At 43.0% G+C, this 19,678-nt stretch overlaps 1 protein-coding gene across 17 annotated transcripts in view; it reads right to left on the minus strand.

Moving 5' to 3' along the window:
• Positions 1-1,264: 1,264 nt before the first annotated feature.
• The window catches only part of TACC1 (transforming acidic coiled-coil containing protein 1), a 122,434-nt gene continuing 104,020 nt past the window's right edge, over positions 1,265-19,678 (minus strand). For 14 of the 17 annotated variants that reach the window (XM_058720635.1, XM_058720631.1, XM_058720633.1 and 11 more), the window contains 8 exons: positions 16,112-16,237; positions 14,428-14,504; positions 13,276-13,319; positions 11,706-11,866; positions 10,783-10,889; positions 7,331-7,451; positions 6,188-6,280; positions 1,265-1,881 (listed from right to left, as the gene is read on the minus strand). In XM_058720635.1, coding sequence (XP_058576618.1) covers positions 6,212-6,280; positions 7,331-7,451; positions 10,783-10,889; positions 11,706-11,866; positions 13,276-13,319; positions 14,428-14,504; positions 16,112-16,237 — 705 coding nt within the window. In that variant the 3' untranslated portion in view covers positions 1,265-1,881; positions 6,188-6,211. Of the gene's footprint in view, positions 1,882-6,187; positions 6,281-6,803; positions 6,998-7,330; positions 7,452-10,782; positions 10,890-11,705; positions 11,867-13,275; positions 13,320-14,427; positions 14,505-16,111; positions 16,238-19,678 lie in introns of all 17 variants that reach the window. The other 3 variants (XR_009259111.1, XR_009259110.1, XM_058720630.1) reach the window with 3 other exon arrangements.

Consider the following 19,678-nt stretch of genomic DNA (forward strand, 5'->3'; position numbering starts at 1 on the left):
TACTTATTTGGTAAATGCATGCAGAAAAGAGGCATTTTGTTTGGTCCTCATATACCTATAAACTTAGAAAATGCCTACATTATCCAATCATGAGAGGTCTTGTATTTAAAGAGCTTGAAAAGGACGAAGTGACAATTTTGTCGCCCATTTTGAGTGCTGCACAATCTTGGCCACATTTCTCCCCAGGCCTGTTTCTATAAATGCAAAAGGACTTAAGTCGGTAGACTGTTTTTTCATACTTCAACCACCAGCCATAGCAAGAAATTAGTTTTTCGTCATGACCTAGTACACACACTTCTGAAACAGATTTCACGAAACACTACTTACCCTGGTGTGATTCCTTACTTCCTGTCGTGGATTCTCTTACGAAAATATGGATTGTCACTCACTAAAATGATCCCATGATCCCCCTACTTGCAAAAGTGTGAAAACAACTTTTGGTCTGATGTTACCTAAGAATAAAATTCTGTAAGAGTAGAAAGGTAATTTTCATCTTATTCTTCCCAAGAATTCTCAGAAAATGATGAGATTTCTACTGTCACCAGCACTTAGCAAAAGCCAGTGCCGCCTCCTGCCGGTTCAGGAGCACACTAGTGGGAAACCTTCCTTTTAGGAAGGAACTTCATAGGCTGTGATGTGTTAGACACGGCCAACGGTAAGAAAGTGACAGTGTTCTGACTCTTCTCGCAGTGGTTCCCCACCAGGTTGTGAAGTGCAGCCGTAAGCAGCCTTTTCATTGATCTTCTCCAGCAATCAAACTCATGAAATGTCCTGCCCAGTCCCCCTACCCCTGTAAGCAGAGAGCGGCGTGGCCAGTACTGAAAAAGTTTTTCCTGGTGTTAACCTAGAAGAAACCTAAAACGTCCACTATTTTCTGTGCGCTCTCCTGCAACGTTTGCACACTTCTGGCTTTATCCTGTGTCCTCCGAGTCAGCTGAGTTGACTTCGGTACATAGGACTTGAAAAATGCCAGGGCCGGCAGGCAGTCTCTAAGCAAAACTAAGCAGCACTCAATTAAAAACTTTGTTTGCACAGATGTGAAGGCATGGAAATTTATACGGCAAGGTCTGAATTCCAAAGTTTGTTTTAATTACGCACCCCACCAAATGCATAAAATTTCATGAAATGAGTGTAGTGAAAATGTCATCTTGTCTATTTTTAGACTGAAATATGGAGCTCTTAAAAAAGCAAGGCTGTCAGAAATGTTCACGCTCGGGGAGAAAATGACTTATAACTGGGGGAAAAACATTCACACACCCAGCTCTAACAGTGGTAAACAGTTTTTATTCAGGCAATGAAACATGGAAAAAATATATTAGTAATCATTATAATCATTTCATTTGTGTGAGTATAACTTTTACAAATATTTACCTGACATATAAAAGGGGAAGTACTGTGCATATAAAATTTATGTAGATGATTATTCCACACGACACGATCCTGACAGCAGTAGTCAGTGCAGCGTTCACGCCTCCTGACGAGAGGTTCCTCACACACTTCCCGGCACCCGAGGGGGCGTAGCGGAAGCAGATGGGCAGCTGACATGTACTTGTTGGCACATGAGTACAAATGGGCATCTACTGGCAAACACACGCTTGCTAATGGCGACACCGACAAGCTTACTGCTACCTGTGAGGTTTATAAAGGAAGGCCTGGATCCTGTCCCCGGGCGTGAGAAGGGGCTGGGAAGAAGCTGCGGGGTGGTTGGGAACGCAGGATGCCCTGTATCTGGACAGGGGGTGGGGTCAGGAGTTCAAATCTTCGTATGTCTACGTGGAAGTTCTTCACAGAGCATCGGTTTAACAATGTGACTGGGGCAGACCTTGTGTATTTCAGATACCACTAAAAGGCAGAGGGGGACAAAGTGACACCTTCATGGCCCTAGAGTGAAGAATGGATACAGGGAAGGTTCAAGCCACACCTCAGCTGTGCCTGGCCTCCTCCAGATGGGTTAAAGCATTATTCAGACTGCCACAGGCTGGCATCACATGGGCCATCTCCATATTAGAACTATAACCAGGATCTATATACCTATATATCTATATGTAATAGCTGTAACCATATTATAGTTAATAAAGTCATTCCTTAGGAATCTTGTTTGTCCAAATCTAACTGCATGCTAAGAGGCACAGAAATGGGATCGCATTTGGACGAAGAACTACGGAAAGTGCAATCTTTAGTCTCCAGAATGCTAGCTCTGGGCACAAGGGAGTGGGTCTTCACTGGAAATGCTGCCGTTACAGTACCTTCCAGAGGAGACCCTCAGAGAGAAGTTGTCTAGTGTATCAGTTCTTTTTACCTTTACTGTGTGGGAGACCAAGGTTTCAGTGATACACTGCTCTTCATAAAACCACTGGAATCTGGAGGCCAGTCAAACCTTTTTGGACAGAAGTCTCCTCAAAATACTACGTTATTAAAATCTTTACAGAAGATGACTTCTTAGACCTTTGGCTTGGCATTCTGGGATTCCCAGACTATATTTACTCTTTAATAAGCAAAGAATAATCTATCTTTTACATTCTTCAGAATATATACATCTTTACTTTAAAATCCTTTGCCTGAAACATTTAATCTTTCAACACCCAGTTTCTCTCTTCCCAACAAGAGGCTAAAGTAAGAACCCCAAGTCCAAGAGTAAGCTCGCACGGTCACAGAAAGACTACAGGGGCAGCAGTCACGTGTAATTCAGGCCATGGCTGCCAGTCGTAGTGAAGAACCAAAGGAAATTAAAGGGAGCGTTAGAGCTTTTACTCCACTAAAAAAGGATGTGCTGAATCACCTCCAACCACAGCACACAAGACTTACTGATGCTTGCTCTTCAAAACTCCATTCTGAGCTCGTAGAGCCACCAATGGGCCTCCTGTTACCTTTATTTAAAATGAGCGCTTTACTCTGGCTGCTCAATCAGCCCAGGAACATTTGGGGCACTTTATGCTCCCCATTTATAAACAGGGCTAATTCGGGGCTGTCTCATAAATAGCTAAGTATCTGTGTGAGGATCGTACAAAGTGTGGGACAGGTAGAAAGGTAACTGGCTGGAAATCAAATTCAAATTGAGCTAGGCTCCAGGACGAAACACGAATCTCCCCTTGGATTCCATATCATTCTGGAAGGCTGCCAGATCCTCAGAGGTTTTCACTATCATGTGCTTCTGCACTTCCTAATTTGGGCTGGGTCTGAAGAAACTAGAAACCATGTGAGAAAACTGGGCTTCTCAATATTTCCAGAACAAAAGGTTTGGGCAGGTCACTGGCTTCCAGGAGGTTCTCCAAATAAAGTAAATCTCAGGAGGTCTGACTGTAACTGACTAGCCAACCAAGTGACAAACTGTTTGGTCTGTCTTACACTAAATCTTCCCGTTAAAATACTTCTAGATAAAGACTATCTATCCACATTTTGGCAAAGTCAAAAACAAGAAATGGCTCTGGGTCCAGAGTCTCAACAAGGTCAATCACCTAGTACTCCCAAAGCTATTTGGGACAGCAGCTTCCCTTCACCTCTGCTTCCCACTCTTGTGACAGGATTTACTACCTCCTACCCAACAAGTAATGGCCCTCACATGCTTTGAAGCAAAGCTCTAGGCTAAACTCTTACTCTCCAAAATTTTGAAAGGTTTTTTTTACTTTTGCTTATTTTTAAAGAGAAACAAACATAACTTCTTTCAGCCCAGGATATTCTCTTGATTTGCCAGCTCCATTTTTATTCTTGTTGGAGAATATCCATCTATTAAATGAGAAGGAAGAACATTCCCTTGTACTGGCTGTGGCCGAGAGGACAGCGGCAAAAGTTACTTGACCAGGGCCTTTCGTAATCCTTGTGCAGCAACTTCACCCACTGGGGTTTCTTTACGGGGTCTCTTCCGCCAGCATGCTAGGGAAGGATTGTCGTCACCTTGGTTTTAACACACAGCTACTTTTTAAATATGCACATGAAGCCTAAATGGAGGACCATGGATTTAGAATGGAGACCACTATAAGCCTTTCATGCTTAAAACAGATCCATACAAAACAAATAAACATGGCTGTCTCACCAAAACACAGCAGTAAAAAGGTTTAGCAACGTTCCTTTCTGCAAAATGCACAATTTCCCTAGGAGCAGAGGACTGGCAGCAGAAACCAGTTCCAGCAACTGGAGACACGAGCAGTCCATGGGCACTATGACCGTGTGCAGAGACCACATGGAACTGCTTTCAAAGCCCACGTGATTGTCAAGTCACTTCTCCAACCACAGATCATTTCTGCTGTTCTTGTTTTGTACAAAATATTAAGACAATAGGCTTTAGAATACAGCCTAAGCACCAAATACGATAAATGCATATCGGTAAGACGTGACTTCTAGCTTTAAAGGACACTACCGACCTCCCTGGGGCTGAAGATTGCACCCATGTGAACAGTACACGGCTAAAGAAAAAATGCATGTTCGAAGATCTATAGAGGTTCTCCACGAGGCACAATTTGTTGCGGAAGTTGGATCATGCAAGAGTTTTACAAGAAAGGTACGAAAACTTACTTGTATGGAATAGAGTGCGTATCACTGTGAAGAGAGTGTAAGATTAAGACAACAAGAGTGCTTTAAAACACTGCATGGATTTGGTTTTGCCTACCACATGGAGGGGAGTTCACCGGCATCACGGGGAAAATTTCCATCTTGGGTTTAAAGGCCCCCACTCCGTGACCCAAGCGCAGGAAGAGCTTGAGGAGTTTGGTTTTGAGTGCAGCTCTGCTCCCGCACTCCTCTGCTCTGGGACTCAATGCTCTTCATTCAACAATACACCCAACGTGATTTTTGGAGTGGCTCACATGATTTTTATAGCCTGTTCTGTTAAAAATTCTACCATCTAAGGGGCGCCTGGGTGGCGCAGTCGGTTAAGCGTCCGACTTCAGCCAGGTCACGATCTCGCGGTCCGTGAGTTCGAGCCCCGCGTCAGGCTCTGGGCTGATGGCTCGGAGCCTGGAGCCTGTTTCCGATTCTGTGTCTTCCTCTCTCTCTGCCCCTCACCCGTTGATGCTCTGTCTCTCTCCGTCCCAAAAAATAAATTAAAAACGTTGAAAAAAAAAAAAATTAAAAAAAAAAAATTCTACCATCTAAGTTTGAAAGGATTTTTTTGCCTTAAAATTTTTTTTGAAGAACACCACAACACACTTGTGAAAAACTGCTTCTTCACCTTCTAACTGCTACCGCGGCTACAGTTACCTTTTCACTAAAGAAGATCACCTAAGCCTTTTTTTTTTTTTACAAGTAGACTTTCTTTGTATATTTCAAATAGCAAGATGATAAATAAAGAGTAAATGTTGATTTTGAAGCAACAAACAGAAGCAGAGGAGACTGAACTGCTTTGGGACCAACTCGCCAAACCCCAGCTTTGAGGGATTCCTGCCTGCCAGGGCCACTTGCCGTGTGGTCTGAGGACTGACCCCAAAGGGGCCGCACCTATCAAGGCCAAGGAGGGTCCCAATACCAAGACAATGAAACACTGGCAAAAAGTCTCCCCCAGATGTAAAACCTGAGTCTGGGGTCTTTATACCTACCATTCCCTAAATTCTGAGGTTGGCACTCTAGGCCACAATTCTATTTCAAGATAGGGTTATACATTTATGGAAATACGGTCTTCTGTGGAGAAGCTCTTATTTGACTATGCTTCAGAGAAAAAAGAGCAGCATATGTAAACGTGTGTGTGCGTGTGCGTGTATAAACGGGTACTCAGAGTCCCTTCTTGCTTATAAACCAGAAATAACAATAGGCCAAATTATTTCCCCAAATAAAACCACTAATGTTGAACATTAAATTTCAAAGATGAAATAAATAGGTCACCAAAAAACTCAGACAGGTGGTGGACAGAGATGAGCCCAAGTAGTAGGCACAAAATCCCAAATTTAACGAGCTTGGAAAAGAAAAGAAGACTTTTAAATGGACTAAAGATGATAGAGAAATCATGACCCTAAACTTAGCAGCCCGTCTGACTGAACCTGTCAGCGGACGGCGGTCAGACGCCCCTCCTTCCGGGCCTGTGCGATACTCCAGGGATCCTTCCAGGGCTGTTGTGTCGGCAGCAAAGCGGGACAGGCAGCAGTAGGCATGTGCTTTTTTAAAGTTTTTTTTGTTTTGTTTTTTTTTCTCTGCAAAGGGGCAATTTTTCCTGGATAAGGCAAGATAACTGTGGTTAAGAGAGAAGCAGCCAAATGCAGACCTGCTGAGCTAACGAGGGGGAGACTCAGTCAGTCTTTCCCAACTTCGCAATCAGCTCGTCGCAGATTTTCGTTAGTTCTTCTATTTCTTGGTTCTGAAAGACAAATGACATGGTGCTGTAGGCCACTTTGCATCCTGAGATCAAGGCAATTACACCCAAATAGTCCCAAGACTGGCCACACTTTGCCTAGACATCCTGACTCAGTGGTTGGTAACTTTCCTATGTCAGAGACCCTTTAAAGAAAGGGAACCTTGTCCCCTGAAAAATGTTCGTGTCGTGTTCATAAAGTCATGCTTCAGTTGAGTAGGGGATGAGGGTGACCACCGGCCCTCTGCAGCTTGCCCATAATCGTCTCAGTTCCCCAATTCTCTTGTTATCATGGGAATTACCTGTGATACTTGGTACAAACACAAGTATTCTGGAGTCTGAGTAATCCCAGGGAACACTGTCTAGGGGTTAGCAGACCTCAAGATCGAAACCCTCGCCCTAGCTGAAGGGATGCCATACACGTGAGCACATAACTGGAGACACAGGAAGAAAAACACTAGAGGACACACAAAAAATGAAGTCTAAGAATCACAGAGTAGCGAGAAATAGGGACCTGATATTTATTTACCTACAGCAGAATTTCTCAACTGCGGCACCACCGGCATTTTGGGCCGGGTCAGTCTTTGTTGTAGGGACTGTCCTGTGCACTGTTAGATGTTTAGTAGCACTTCTGGCCTCTACCCATGAGACGCCAGTAGCATCTCCCAGTCGTGACAACTAAATCCACCTCCAGATGTTGCCAACGTCCCCAGGAGGATAAAGCTGCAATCAAGGGGGAAGATGGCTTCATATATTACATAAAAAACAAAAAGAAAAAAGGTAACCTCGGAACCTAAGAAGTATCTTGTCCCCTTTAGTTAATGCAACTTCCTCTCTGCATCCTGCCTGGGAATGGCTCCTACTCAGAGGCTTGGGAGTTCGTGGTCTGCCTTGTTCGTGTCCACCCTGAATCAGTCCCCAGAGCAGCTGGATCAAAGTTTGACTCTGGGCAAAAACACGAGGCTTCTCTTTCATCCAAATCCACCACAAGCCAGCCACGGCCACAGAGGAAAACCATGTGGCTCACAGGTCGTCACCCCACACCCCTCTGTGTACCTTCTGCTGAAGGGCTCTTTCCAGGGACTCCACCTTCATCTGCTCCTTCCGGAGTCCAGCGTGGAGAGCCGCGCTCTCGGCCTTCGCTTTTGTTCGAACCTGAGCAATCTCCTCATTGGCTCTGTTTGTGGTGTTTTGTTTGTGGAGTAAAGGGACAAAAAGCTCATGGTTAGTTACAGGTCACAGCTAAGGAGTCAAGACTGCTGACATCTGTGAGACACAGAATAACAGGGCTTCATGATAAGAGAAAAACTGGTGACCCAAATCATTCCATTTAAATTTATAAAACTTCAGTGGAGGGGCGCCTGGGTGGCGCAGTCGGTTAAGCGTCCGACTTCAGCCAGGTCACGATCTCGCGGTCCGTGAGTTCGAGCCCCGCGTCAGGCTCTGGGCTGATGGCTCGGAGCCTGGAGCCTGTTTCCGATTCTGTGTCTCCCTCTCTCTCTGCCCCTCCCCCGTTCATGCTGTGTCTCTCTCTGTCCCAAAAATAAAATAAAAAACGTTGGAAAAATAAAAAAAATAAAAAAAAAAAATAAAACTTCAGTGGATACACAACTGCTAAGGAAATTTCCAAGGTGCAAACCAGTGGTAGAATTAATCTCATAGGCCACAGTGACTTCAAAATTCACATGTCACTAGAAAATGGAATCATGTGACACTTTGTACAGCAATCTTAGATTTGTTTTTTAACCCAATAGCAGGCAGGGTCATCTGTGGGATTATCACAGCCAAAGAGTCAGGATGCTAACCACTGACATCTAGGACACTAGAACTAAAAGTGACTTTATTAATGAGATACAAAAGAAAATTCTAAAACTACAAATGTCAATTGATAAATGGCCAATTAATTGATGAAAGGATGCTAAAAACTCATTAGTAGAGGCATGCAAATTTAAATGATAAACTTTAAAAATTTATCAGATTGGCAAATATTAACTAGGATGATCTTATCCCATTATGGTCGAGATGCAAGAAACAGACTCACAAACTGACTGGGGAAGTGAAAACTGGCACCGTCTTCACGGAGAGTGAGATGGCTGTAACTATTAGGATTTAAAATGCATACACCTAGGGTGCCTGGGTGGCTCAGTCAGTTGAGCATCCAACTCCTAATTTTGGCTCAGGTCATGATCTCACAGTTTGTGAGTTTGAGATCCCACACTGGGGTCTGCACTGATAGTGTAGAGCCTGTTTGCAATTCTCTCTCCCTCTCTCTCAAAATGAATAAACATTTAAAAAATAAATAAATAAAATAAAATGCATACACCTTCTGACCCAGCAACTGCCTTACGTAACCTTAAGTATCCATAGCAATACTTCCATGTTGCACAATGATTGTGCATAAGGATGTTCACTGCAGCAGTGTTTACAACTGAAAAACTGTGCAAGTATCTAAATGCCCATCAGTAAGGAACGGAATAGTCCTACAACCTAACACAAATTATTAGACTGAGCTAGATGTTCTGACATGGAGAAGGGCCATATATACTATTAAGTGAAAAAGGAAATTTGTATCCTAGGACTCCGATGTTATTTTTAAAAAAGTCCAAAGCCATGTTGGGTAGTATTTATAAAGGTGTCAAGAAAAAACTGGAAGGATACACAATAAAATTTTTTCCTTTTTTTTGAGAGAGCATCCACACATGCACCAGCTGGGGAGGGGGACAGAAGGAGAGAGAATCTTTTTTTAATTTATTTGAGAGAGACAGAAACAGCCAACAGGGAAAGGGGCAGAGAAAGGGAGACAGGGAATCCTAAGCAGGCTCAGTGCTGCCAGCGCAGAGCCTGTCATGGGGCTTGAACCCACGAACCGTGAGATAATGACCTGAGCCACAAACCAAGTCAGACACCTAACCAACTGAGTCACCTAACGCCCCGAGGGAGTGAGAATCTTAAGCAGGCTCCACGCTTAGCATGGAGCCTAATGCGGGGTTCAATCCCACGACTGTGAGATCATGACCCAAGCCAAAATCAAGAGTCAGATGCTCAACCAACTGAGCCATCCAGGTGCTTCTGTTAATAAACCTTTAATAGTAGTATCTCTGGGGGTGGGAATGAGAGAGGGGAACTTAAAACGTTTTACAAATATGAAGATAGACAGCAAAATGTACAAGTATTACTTTTTAGTTAAAAAATAAAGTTGGATGCATTCTTCAGACTGTTCCCCAGGATAAATTCCAAACGTGTTGGATTTAAGGATTAAAAAAATGAAGCCATAAAAGTACTAGAATGAAAACATGGGAGAATATTTTATATTCAGAGCAGAGAAGATCTTTGTTACCATGACAGAAAATACTGAAGCCATAAAAGGACTGATAAATTTCACTACATAAAAACAAACAGATTTCTGCATATCAAAAAACACCAGAAGCCAAAAGACAAACTAGAAAAAATATTCAAGACTCATATCACAAAAGGCCGGCATCCTTAGTACATAAATATAATAATATATTTACAGATGAATAATATATAAACTGACAATAGAAAACCAGGCAAAGAATAGTTATTCACGGTACAGAAAGTACACGTACAGATAGCTGCTCAAATAGGTTCAATTCCATGAGGTAAACAACAATCAAAACTACATTGAATAAATGCTCCATTTGCTTGTCAAAAAAAGAAATCCCCAACTAAACTGAAATACTATCTTGTATCTTACTGGGTTTACAGAAAACCAAAAATTTGATCTGTGGGCAAAGCCATAAGGACAAGAGATGCTCGAACACCTAGCCTAGGGATAAATGGATGAAAGTCAGGTGAGGGCAATTTGACACTTTTTATCATAAAGATAAGCCTGTATGTTCTTTGGCCCAGCAATCCTTTTTCTAGCATATAGATAACTCACATGCACGCCAAATTAGAACCATACCAGGTCACCTACTGCAGCACTGTTCACAGTGGATGGCAAGTACCCTGAGTGCCCGGAAGGAGGGGGCTGGTTAAATAAATGACACATTGCAACACTGGAACACCATATGGAGGCTAAGAAAAATACAGAAGCTCTTCATGGATTGACATGGAAAGGTTTCCAAAATATAGCACTAAATGAACAATGCAAAGTATGCTGTTATCTGTATAAAAAAGGATTTTCTCATCACATAAAAAAAAAAAAGCGATCATGTGGTGTGATGGAGCTGTTAGCTAGGACAGGGGAGAAGAAGGGAAAAAGTTTATCTGAGGGGATGGAAGGAACCAAAAACTGATCACCTGGGTGAGGAAAGCTGGGGAGCCAGGGACAAGGGAAAGGGTGGGAGAGAGATCCTATAGATCTCTATTCTATTCTTTTTAATGTTTAATGTGAAGATACTATTCAAAAAATTAAATAATAAAACACACACACACACACCAATGCAACCTAGGGTTGCAAAACAACATTGGGTGGTTTTTTTGGCCTTTCTCAATCTCCCCACAACATCACAAGACATGAAACAGATCTCATTGAGAGCTCTCACTTGTCTAGTTTTTCCTCCGCGTGGATTTTCAGGGCCTGATATCGCTGTTCCTCTTGTTTAACTCTGGCTAAATAATCCTGAGCACACTTTTTCAAGGCTTCTTCATTCTGTTCCAAAGTGACAATTTAAAATAAAAAAAACTGGTCATTTCATCTTTCTTCAACTAGTGACATCCCATGTATCAGAGTTTTCATTTTTGTTTTTAAAATGAGAAAACCTCATTACTTCAAATGTCTTTAAATTCTACTCTGATAATTCAAAACAGGCACATGTAATTCTTACTGAAGAAATTCTGGATACTTTCTTTGCGTATAAATTTTCAAAACAAAGTAAGGTTCAGTGACACTGATAAACCTAGTTTAGGGAGGCATTCTGAGTGTCATTGTAGGGAAACTAGGCAGTCTCATTTTTATTTTCCTACGGAAACAGTAAAGAATGTTCACTGCTATAAATATATCTTATTGATGATATGCAACTAAGTTGAATCAATATGCCCACTTACAATCTAAATCTGAAACATTATACTTATTTTCTTCTAGAATATATAGCCTGAATTTTTCAGGGCTAAATTTTCCTTCTACTAATATTAAATTGGGGAATTATCAAAAACAATTTCTGGAAGTCTCCTAAGGTCTGAAGGTTCCACACTTCTTCTACTCCATGCCACACTCTGGCTGTGGCCTGACCCAGGAGAGGAAATGACCAAAACATGCCACCCGGTGGGCCAGATGCCTGAACCACCACAGAAAGAAAAAAGGGAAAAGAAAATCTCCAGCTTCACTGGAACAGAAGATACAAGACCAATGATACATGGGCCCCCAACTCCCGTTTAGAAGGCTACCCACACCTCTGGCATACATGTTTAAAGATCCATTACCAAGGAAACACACTACTACAGAGACAAAAGGAAAAGGACATGCTACCTTCTTGAACCCTTCCAGAACGCCTTTCAGGTTCTCATATCTCCTGAAGAGATCAGAAAGGGACCTTTCCACAGAATTAAGGTCAGCCAGGGCCTGCTCCTTCTCCATGGTCAGTTGCTGGAAGCTCTTCTGAGAGGTCATATTTGTCCTCTGTTCATCTTCTGTGAACCACAATCAAAAGTAATGGCATATTCCTTCAACAGATTGTTAGCGGCTGCCCTCTGTCAGCTAAGCAGTATTCTTGGTGGGGGACCCCGGCAGCAGACATAGCAAAGTTCCTCTCGAGGACTTATGTTAGTGGGGGAGACAGCTGCTGACAAGTGATGGGGGAAAAACAAAGCAGAACAAGAAGGGTGGGGGTTCCGTTTTCATATAGAGTGACCTCTCTCAGAAGAAAGATTTAGGGACCCAAAATTGCTGAGGGAGGGCAGAAGCTGTGCAGCTACCCAGGAGAATATTCCAGCAGAGGAACAGCAATGGCAAAGGTCCCATGCTGGGAAGGCATGAGGTGATATGGACTGTAAAAAGTATCATTTTAGTGCTTAAGAAGTGTTTTAAGTAGAGAAAGACTTAGGCAGTCAGTCCTGCTGATATTGGCTACTCAGTTATTCCAAATTCAGTGGAATAAGAGAACCAACCACTGTTGTTTTGTAAAAGGTACCAGTGGGTCTAAATGAGGGAAATATGATTTGTGGCAGAGTTAAGGACACTGAGCCAAAACGAAGATCCCACTGGGGGGGGGGGGGGGGGAGGGCGGGGGGCGGGACACTAATGATGTGGCTAGGCCATCAACACTCTAGGGGCCAGGTGGAGGGCTTTTCACACAATTCAAGCATTTGCTGGCCTCTGAAATGAACGTAAGTACAGCTTATCTTCATTATTTGTGGACTGTGTATTTGTGAATTCATCCACTTGCTAAAATTTATTTGCAAACCCAAAATCAATACTTGTGGTGCATTCCCGGTCATGCGCAGAGTGGCAAAACATTTAAGTCACTTGACAGGCACATTCCAAGCCAAGGCTGATCAGGGTGACACTGCCTTCTTGTTTCCTACTGTAAACAAGTGTCCTTTTCAGTCTACTTAGTACACCATGATATTTTCTGCATTTCTGTGCTTTCTGTTGGTGATTTTTGCTGTTTAAAATGGCCCCCAAGTGTAGGGCCAAAGTGCTGTTTAGTGCTCCTAAGGCTGTAATGTGCCTTATGGAGAAAACACCTTCATCCGATAATCTTCATTCAAGCATGAATGATAGCACTGTGGGCCAGGAGTTCAATGGTAACGAGTCAACATTAAATGAGATGTTTTTAAACAAATATACATAAGATAAGGTTATGTACTGACAAAAATGTTGTGACCAGAGGCCCACAGCAACCTCACCCTGTACTTTCCCTAAAGCGATGGTTCAGTATTCAGCATTCGCTGTGTTTGTGGCAACTCTGTAGAACACAACCACTGCAAACAGTGAGAATCAACCGGATCTAGGTGATGCTCGAGCTTGTGTTCTGATTTGAAAACCATCCACGGAACCTATGGCTCACACCACACACACACATAAAAAAAGTCCTTACCAATCATTTGAGCAATGGTCTTTTCATATTCAGCCACAATTTTCCTTAAAAAAAAAAAAAAAATTATCAGAAGAGATTTTTCAATAGACGTTCCTGAAATACTGCCCCAAACAATTAAACACATTAACAAATGAACATTTCAACAAATAAGTACTTGAACGATGTTCAAATGAACAAATCTACCCTTTTGGGCAGCCTGCCCCCTCTAATTCAGTCACAAGTTTTATTTTACGGTCTTAGTTCCAAAAGCATTTCAGTTATTCAAAGACTTTAAAGATCACCCTGTCGTGTTAACCTTTCTTTTCAGTGAAGTACCATAAAGTTTCCCTGACCCTGCCGACCCTGTCCAGGGACTGGCGCTCTTCCCTGTGTGCCTCCCTACTATCACTGGTGGTGCCCATCACTGTGACCCTGCATCCAAGTCCTTTATGATGGCTACCGTAAGCTCTCTAAGGGCAGGGGCTGTCCCTTCCTCTCCGCCACACCTGGCATGGGACCTCACACCCAGGAAATGCTCAAAACACAAGTAATACAAGAGCTACAAGTTAGAGCAGGCATATTTAAAATATGTCTTAATCATTCAAGTGCTGACTACACAAATGTAGAAACTATGCTTTTTTCTTCTTCTTTGATCCTATCTTCAGTTATTTCACAGCCTCTAACTCTCCATTCTAGGGAATGAGCAGCAAAAATAAAAAAGATTTCAATTTAAGGTCAATTTTGTTTCTGGTTAACATGCTTTTTATAATCTATTTGATGGTGATGAAAGTTGAAGCCATCATGCATAATTAATTTGAGAAAAGTATTATAGATTATAATGCCTCCAGAATCGAGTATGTCGATAAATCTTATTCTTCAGTTCAAATGGCTATCTTTGCACAAATTGATGTCTTTTCAAAAGACAAGAATCATGTGGGTTCTGCTTACATGTAATGTTCTCAACATCCCACAAGAAGCTACCGTATGTGAATAACTGGTCAGCAATCCTCATAAAAAGATGCTGTCACAGTCACAAATTAAAGTGCAAATATCAATGCCCTCAAGTTCTCAACACCAGGTTCTGTGGTAAGCAAATACTTTCATCACTTCATTTATATGAAATCTAATAATGCATAAAGGTATCCAATCCCTCCCCCACACCTCCAGTCTAACCTCATCTCCAACACTTCTTGTCGGGTTTCTTCGTATTTTTTCTTCCATTCATTTGCTTCGATTTCCTTAGTGATTATCTAAATTGTAATCGAGATAGAGCTTGGTTTTACTGAATCTATTACAGTTTGAATTTAAGATTGGAAACTGAAAACGACACGCAACCAGGTGCATCCTGAGACATCTGAGCTCCATAAGGAATATAAAGTCTCAACGTCTGTGTATAATGCTCACAAGCATCTGGAAAAATGTTCTCTCTGCCACACAGGATGGCAGAAATGTAGCCACCAAGGTAGGGGTGAACAGAACACCCCCCAGGGAAGATTCCAAGTGATAATCACAATCTCTGTGAATTCTGCCAGGGTCCAGGGTCTGCTCTCAGCTCTGCATGCCCAGAACCGTGACTGGGACAGGACACCAAAAGAAGAGCTATCTGCCTGGCAGAGATGCGCCTTAACCAAAATACTGATTTTACTTAGGATAAGAAAAATCAGAGCATTAGCATGACCAGCACATTCTCTTCCTTAGAGATCTCTGCTTGATAAGAATGAAGTCACAACTAGGGGCTCAGAAGTTCAAATCCTTTAGCCAGATGCACCCATCTCACCATAGGCAGGATCTTGCTTGTCAGACCAGAACCAATATTCCTATTTGGGGTGCCCCTGCTAACTGGGAAGAAATACTCTAAACTCATTACCTCAAACTCTGTGTGCCTAGGCACAGCTTAGAAGGGCATCACTGCCCTCCTTTTATTCTACGTCTCTATGCTTCTCTCTTTCTATTTGGTACATTCTTTATTTTGTGCCTTTAGTCAGGGTCTCAAGAAGCTAGCAGCCAGCCCATCTGCCTGAGGTGACGAGGCACATGCCTGTTCTGCTCCATTAGGGCATCACCTCACAGTTTCGCTCTCAGGAGGAAGATAGGGTCATTTTTCTCATTGACAAGATTTTGGTAGGCCTCCTCACCACTGCTCCCGAGTTCTGACAACAGGGCCAGCTGACATCCCCCATTATCAACTTAATGCTATTTTTTGAAGCTTTAAAAGGCCTTGATATCAGAGGCTCTTAACTATTCCTATTATATTATGAAAATAAAATTGCTACAGCAAGGGAATTCCCTTCTTTAAAAAAAAAAAAAGGTGGAATCAACAAGAGATGCACAAACCAAACATACAAAATACAGCTTAGAAATATAATGGGAGAGAGTGGTAACTGGGCAACAGCGTCTTTCATATTTTTTCAGATCATCCAGGAAAGACCTAGCAGTAATCTATTTTGAACACAGAAATGAAGTTGTTTAAAGAATTGAACTGTTTAAAGAATGGATGAAAGTAAGAGACATCTTATATTATTGCAAATTTAAGAAATTTTTAAGCACATCTGTCAAAGGAAGGCACTGATTTAGTTATATATGTGGGTAGAGTCGGCAGAATTTGATATTTAAAAAACTTCAAGGCTGAAAGATAAAGAAGTGTTGTCGGCTTTGTCCCCAGGACACCAGAATGTCGGGACTCTAGCACCAATGCAGAGTTTACAGGGAGCCCTTTATATGACCTCAACAAGCTGCAGGAAATAGGAACTTCCAGGAGGGGATAACTCAAGCCGAACAGAGATGGAATCTACCTGCTGGCACATGGGCTTGACAAAGACATGGGAGTGATAAGTGGACAGAACATGAGGGCCTTTACCTCTTCTCTTATGAGGGTGAGCACAGCTGTCTTATCGGATTCGCTGAGGCAGATGCCATCCAAGGGGCTCTCCCCTCCACAGGCCACAGACACGGGGGCCTTCTCCACAGATGACTCCAACAGTCCCTGAGTGAGGGAAGAAGTTACATTTAATATGTTCGGGCTTCAGCTTCTTAACCCCAAATAGCGTCCTTCAATAGCGTCCTCATTGCTACATTGATTACAATCTTTAAAAACACGTTTGAAGAAAAAAAAAAAAAACACAGCAGGAAACTCAAAAAAAAAAAAAAATCTAGTTAAAGTAGTTATTTAAAGGAAAAACTGGGGCGTTTGGGTGGCTTAGTTGGTTAAGTGTGCGACTTCAGCTCAGGTCATGATCTCACGGTCCGTGAGTTCGAGCCCCACGTCAGGCTCTGTGCTGACCGCTCAGAGCCTAGAGCCTAGAGCCTGCTTCGGATTCTGTGTTTCTCTCTCTCAAAAATAAATAAATGTTTTAAAAAATAAAAAAACAGAAAAAACTGAATATGGGGTGGGGAGGTTGGCTTCCATTTAACAGAGAGCCTAGTGAAGTTTTCTTCTTATCCAAAAAGGATAAAATCGGGGCGCCTGGGTGGCGCAGTCGGTTAAGCGTCCGACTTCAGCCAGGTCACGATTTCGCAGTCCGTGAGTTCGAGCCCCGCGTCAGGCTCTGGGCTGACGGCTCGGAGCCTGGAGCCTGTTTCCGATTCTGTGTCTCCCTCTCTCTCTGCCCCTCCCCCGTTCATGCTCTGTCTCTCTCTGTCCCAAAAATAAATAAAAAATGTTGGAAAAAAAAAAAAACAAAAAAACCAAAAAACCCAAAAAGGATAAAAATCTGATTATCACAGTGACCAGTCACCAAAGATCACATGCACCAAAGAGAAACCTGTTTATATAAAGTGGAAAATGTCTCATTTTTCAGGGGGTTTCTGGTTTCCAGGGAAAATGTGTTCCATGTAACTTTTCCCAAAAAAGGTGTCAACTTTTTAACACAGTGATACTTTGTGTACAACTTTAGCCACTTTGGGTGGAAATGTTTCCAAAATGGACTACTAACTTTCAAGCTTAAGGAAGCAGAAATGGCAAACACACGGCTGACTCCCCTCCCCCCGCCCCAGAATGAGTCAGGGTCATCAGGAACTTCAGCTGCTCGGTTGTGGTGTGTCCCTGCCCTGGCAGTGTGTCAGGTTACAGCACTAATGGGCCCTCCCTCTACAAAGTGGCCACGTGTAAAGTCAAGGTCTGTTCCTGTACTCAGTTTTTTGCTTCCTTGTTGCTGCTAAGTTTTCAGTTCCCTTCTGATGTGACAGAACTTAAGCTTTTATCATAAACTCAGGTTCCAGAAAGCCACGGTGGTTAGTATTTTTTCACAAGAACATGGACTTCATCCTATTCTCCTTCCTAAAAGGCATTTTGGGGGCTATTTCCTCCCACGGTATGTAAGTAAACTTTTTTACGTAAATAGGGAAAAAGTCAGTCTAATAACATCCAAAATGCCAGCCCAAGTGATCTGGCAATAATCTTAACAATCTCAAGTATCTGTATAACCAATCCATCAGTTAGTGATGATAATCAATCAGTTCTCTGGTATCTTGTTTGAACCAAGACTGAACAGAAAAGAAAAGTCCCAAGTCAGAGATCAGTGGTTTTTAAACTTTTCAACGTTTTTTTTTTTTTTTTTTTTTTTTTTTTTTAATTTTTTATTTTTGGGACAGAGAGAGACAGAGCATGAACGGGGGAGGGGCACAGAGAGAGGGAGACACAGAATCTGAAACAGGCTCCAGGCTCCGAGCCATCAGCCCAGAGCCCGACGCGGGGCTCGAACTCACGGACCGCGAGATCGTGACCTGGCTGAAGTCGGACGCTTAACCGACTGCGCCACCCAGGCGCCCCATAAACTTTTCATGGTCATTACAACTCGGTCTTTCCCTAAAAAATGCCCCCCCCGCCCCCCCCCCCCCCACAATTTTTGCATTTAGCTTCACATAGAAGGGCCCTGATACAGAAAGCCCTGGTTTAGGCCACAGAAAAGGGAAATGCAAAAGCCACAAGCTGGCAGTGCCCATTTCAAGCAGCATTTGGGGGAAGGTACCCACCATGCTGACAGGAGTCTGAGGTCCCCCCAGAAACACTATCTTGGGGTAGATCTATCACTAGAGCCAGAAGCCACTTGTGGTGAGCAGTCTCAAACATGGCCTGCAATGACCCCCACCCTGCTGGTACTAATCCTCTCGTGTAATCTCCTCCCCTCGGGAGCAGGCTGGTCCTGGTGACTTACTTCTAAAGAGACTATGGTAAAAGTCATGGGATGTCACTTTTGATATTAGTTTACAAAAAGACTGGCTTCTGCATTGTGAGAAACTCTCTATGGAGAGGCCCATGTGGCAAGGAATCAATGTCTCTGCCAACAGCTAGTAAGGACCTGAGACGTGCCAACAGCCACGTGAATGAGCTTGGAAATGCATCTACCCCTGATTGAGCCTAGAGGTGACCACAGCTCTGGTTAATACCTTGATCGCAGCCTGTGAGAGGTCAGAGGCACCCAGCAAAGCCGCCCCATGATTCCAGAGCCAGAAATGATAAGAAGTGCTTCTTGTGGATAATGAATAAACCTCTCGACATCTGAGTCATCACACTGACTTCCTGTGTCATACTTCTCAAGAAACTTTCTCATAATCTTGCTTCCCATGTAACTTGCCTACAGGGAGATAACACCCTAGGGTCAAGTTGACACATTTGGTTCACTTTGTTGTTAGATTTGATTCTAAATTAATGCGCTTTAAAATCAGTCTTTTGTGTTTTTATTATTTGAAGCCAGGATCCCCAAGCTAATTCTAAAAAACAGCTCCCCTGTGCTTCCAATGACCCTCAAGTTAGCAAGAATTTGGGAAATAAGCCAAAAGAATTTTCCTAGTAAGGAAAATATCAATGTCTATTCTCCAGTTCAGCATCTCCATCATTTGTGAGGGGATGAGTTGTCTGCCTACTTGCTCAACAACTTAATGTGTCTGGAAGAGGCAGCACTCTGTTGGAGGTGGGAGACAGAACTCAGATGGTGGCAGAAATATCCAGATGACTGGGCTCTGCAGCCTGCAGCCCTGCCTCCCCTGGCCACTCCCCTCCGCCAGGCCACATGCCTCTCGCCTCACGGCTCAAACTGCAACAGCTCTTAGGAATTTATGGCCATGGCCTATTTTAGCCGCCTTTTCAAGAACCCTAGGATTCAGTTTTTCACACTGTTCAGTCCTTCATATTGCTTATCAAACAGCACAGAAAGCCTACAGAATCTACCATCTCAAAAAACTGCGCTGGATCCCTTCCTAGCCTGGGCAATCTAACACGTTTAACAAAGATGCCAACCCAGTTGATCAATCGTGGCCTTCGAAAAGGGTCCCTTTTCATGTCCCCTAATCCTCTTCCCTGTCCCCCAAAAAACATTCACAGTTGAGGGCCAAAAAATGCATGTCTGTAGATAGTGGAGCCCAACACAGTCCTGGTCGCAGGATTTGCAGTGAGCAGGATGCCACAATGGAAACCTCTTTGCCCAGC

This window comes from Neofelis nebulosa, chromosome 3 (genome assembly GCF_028018385.1).
Source record: "Neofelis nebulosa isolate mNeoNeb1 chromosome 3, mNeoNeb1.pri, whole genome shotgun sequence".
In the NCBI taxonomy this organism is placed as follows: Eukaryota; Metazoa; Chordata; class Mammalia; order Carnivora; family Felidae; genus Neofelis; species Neofelis nebulosa.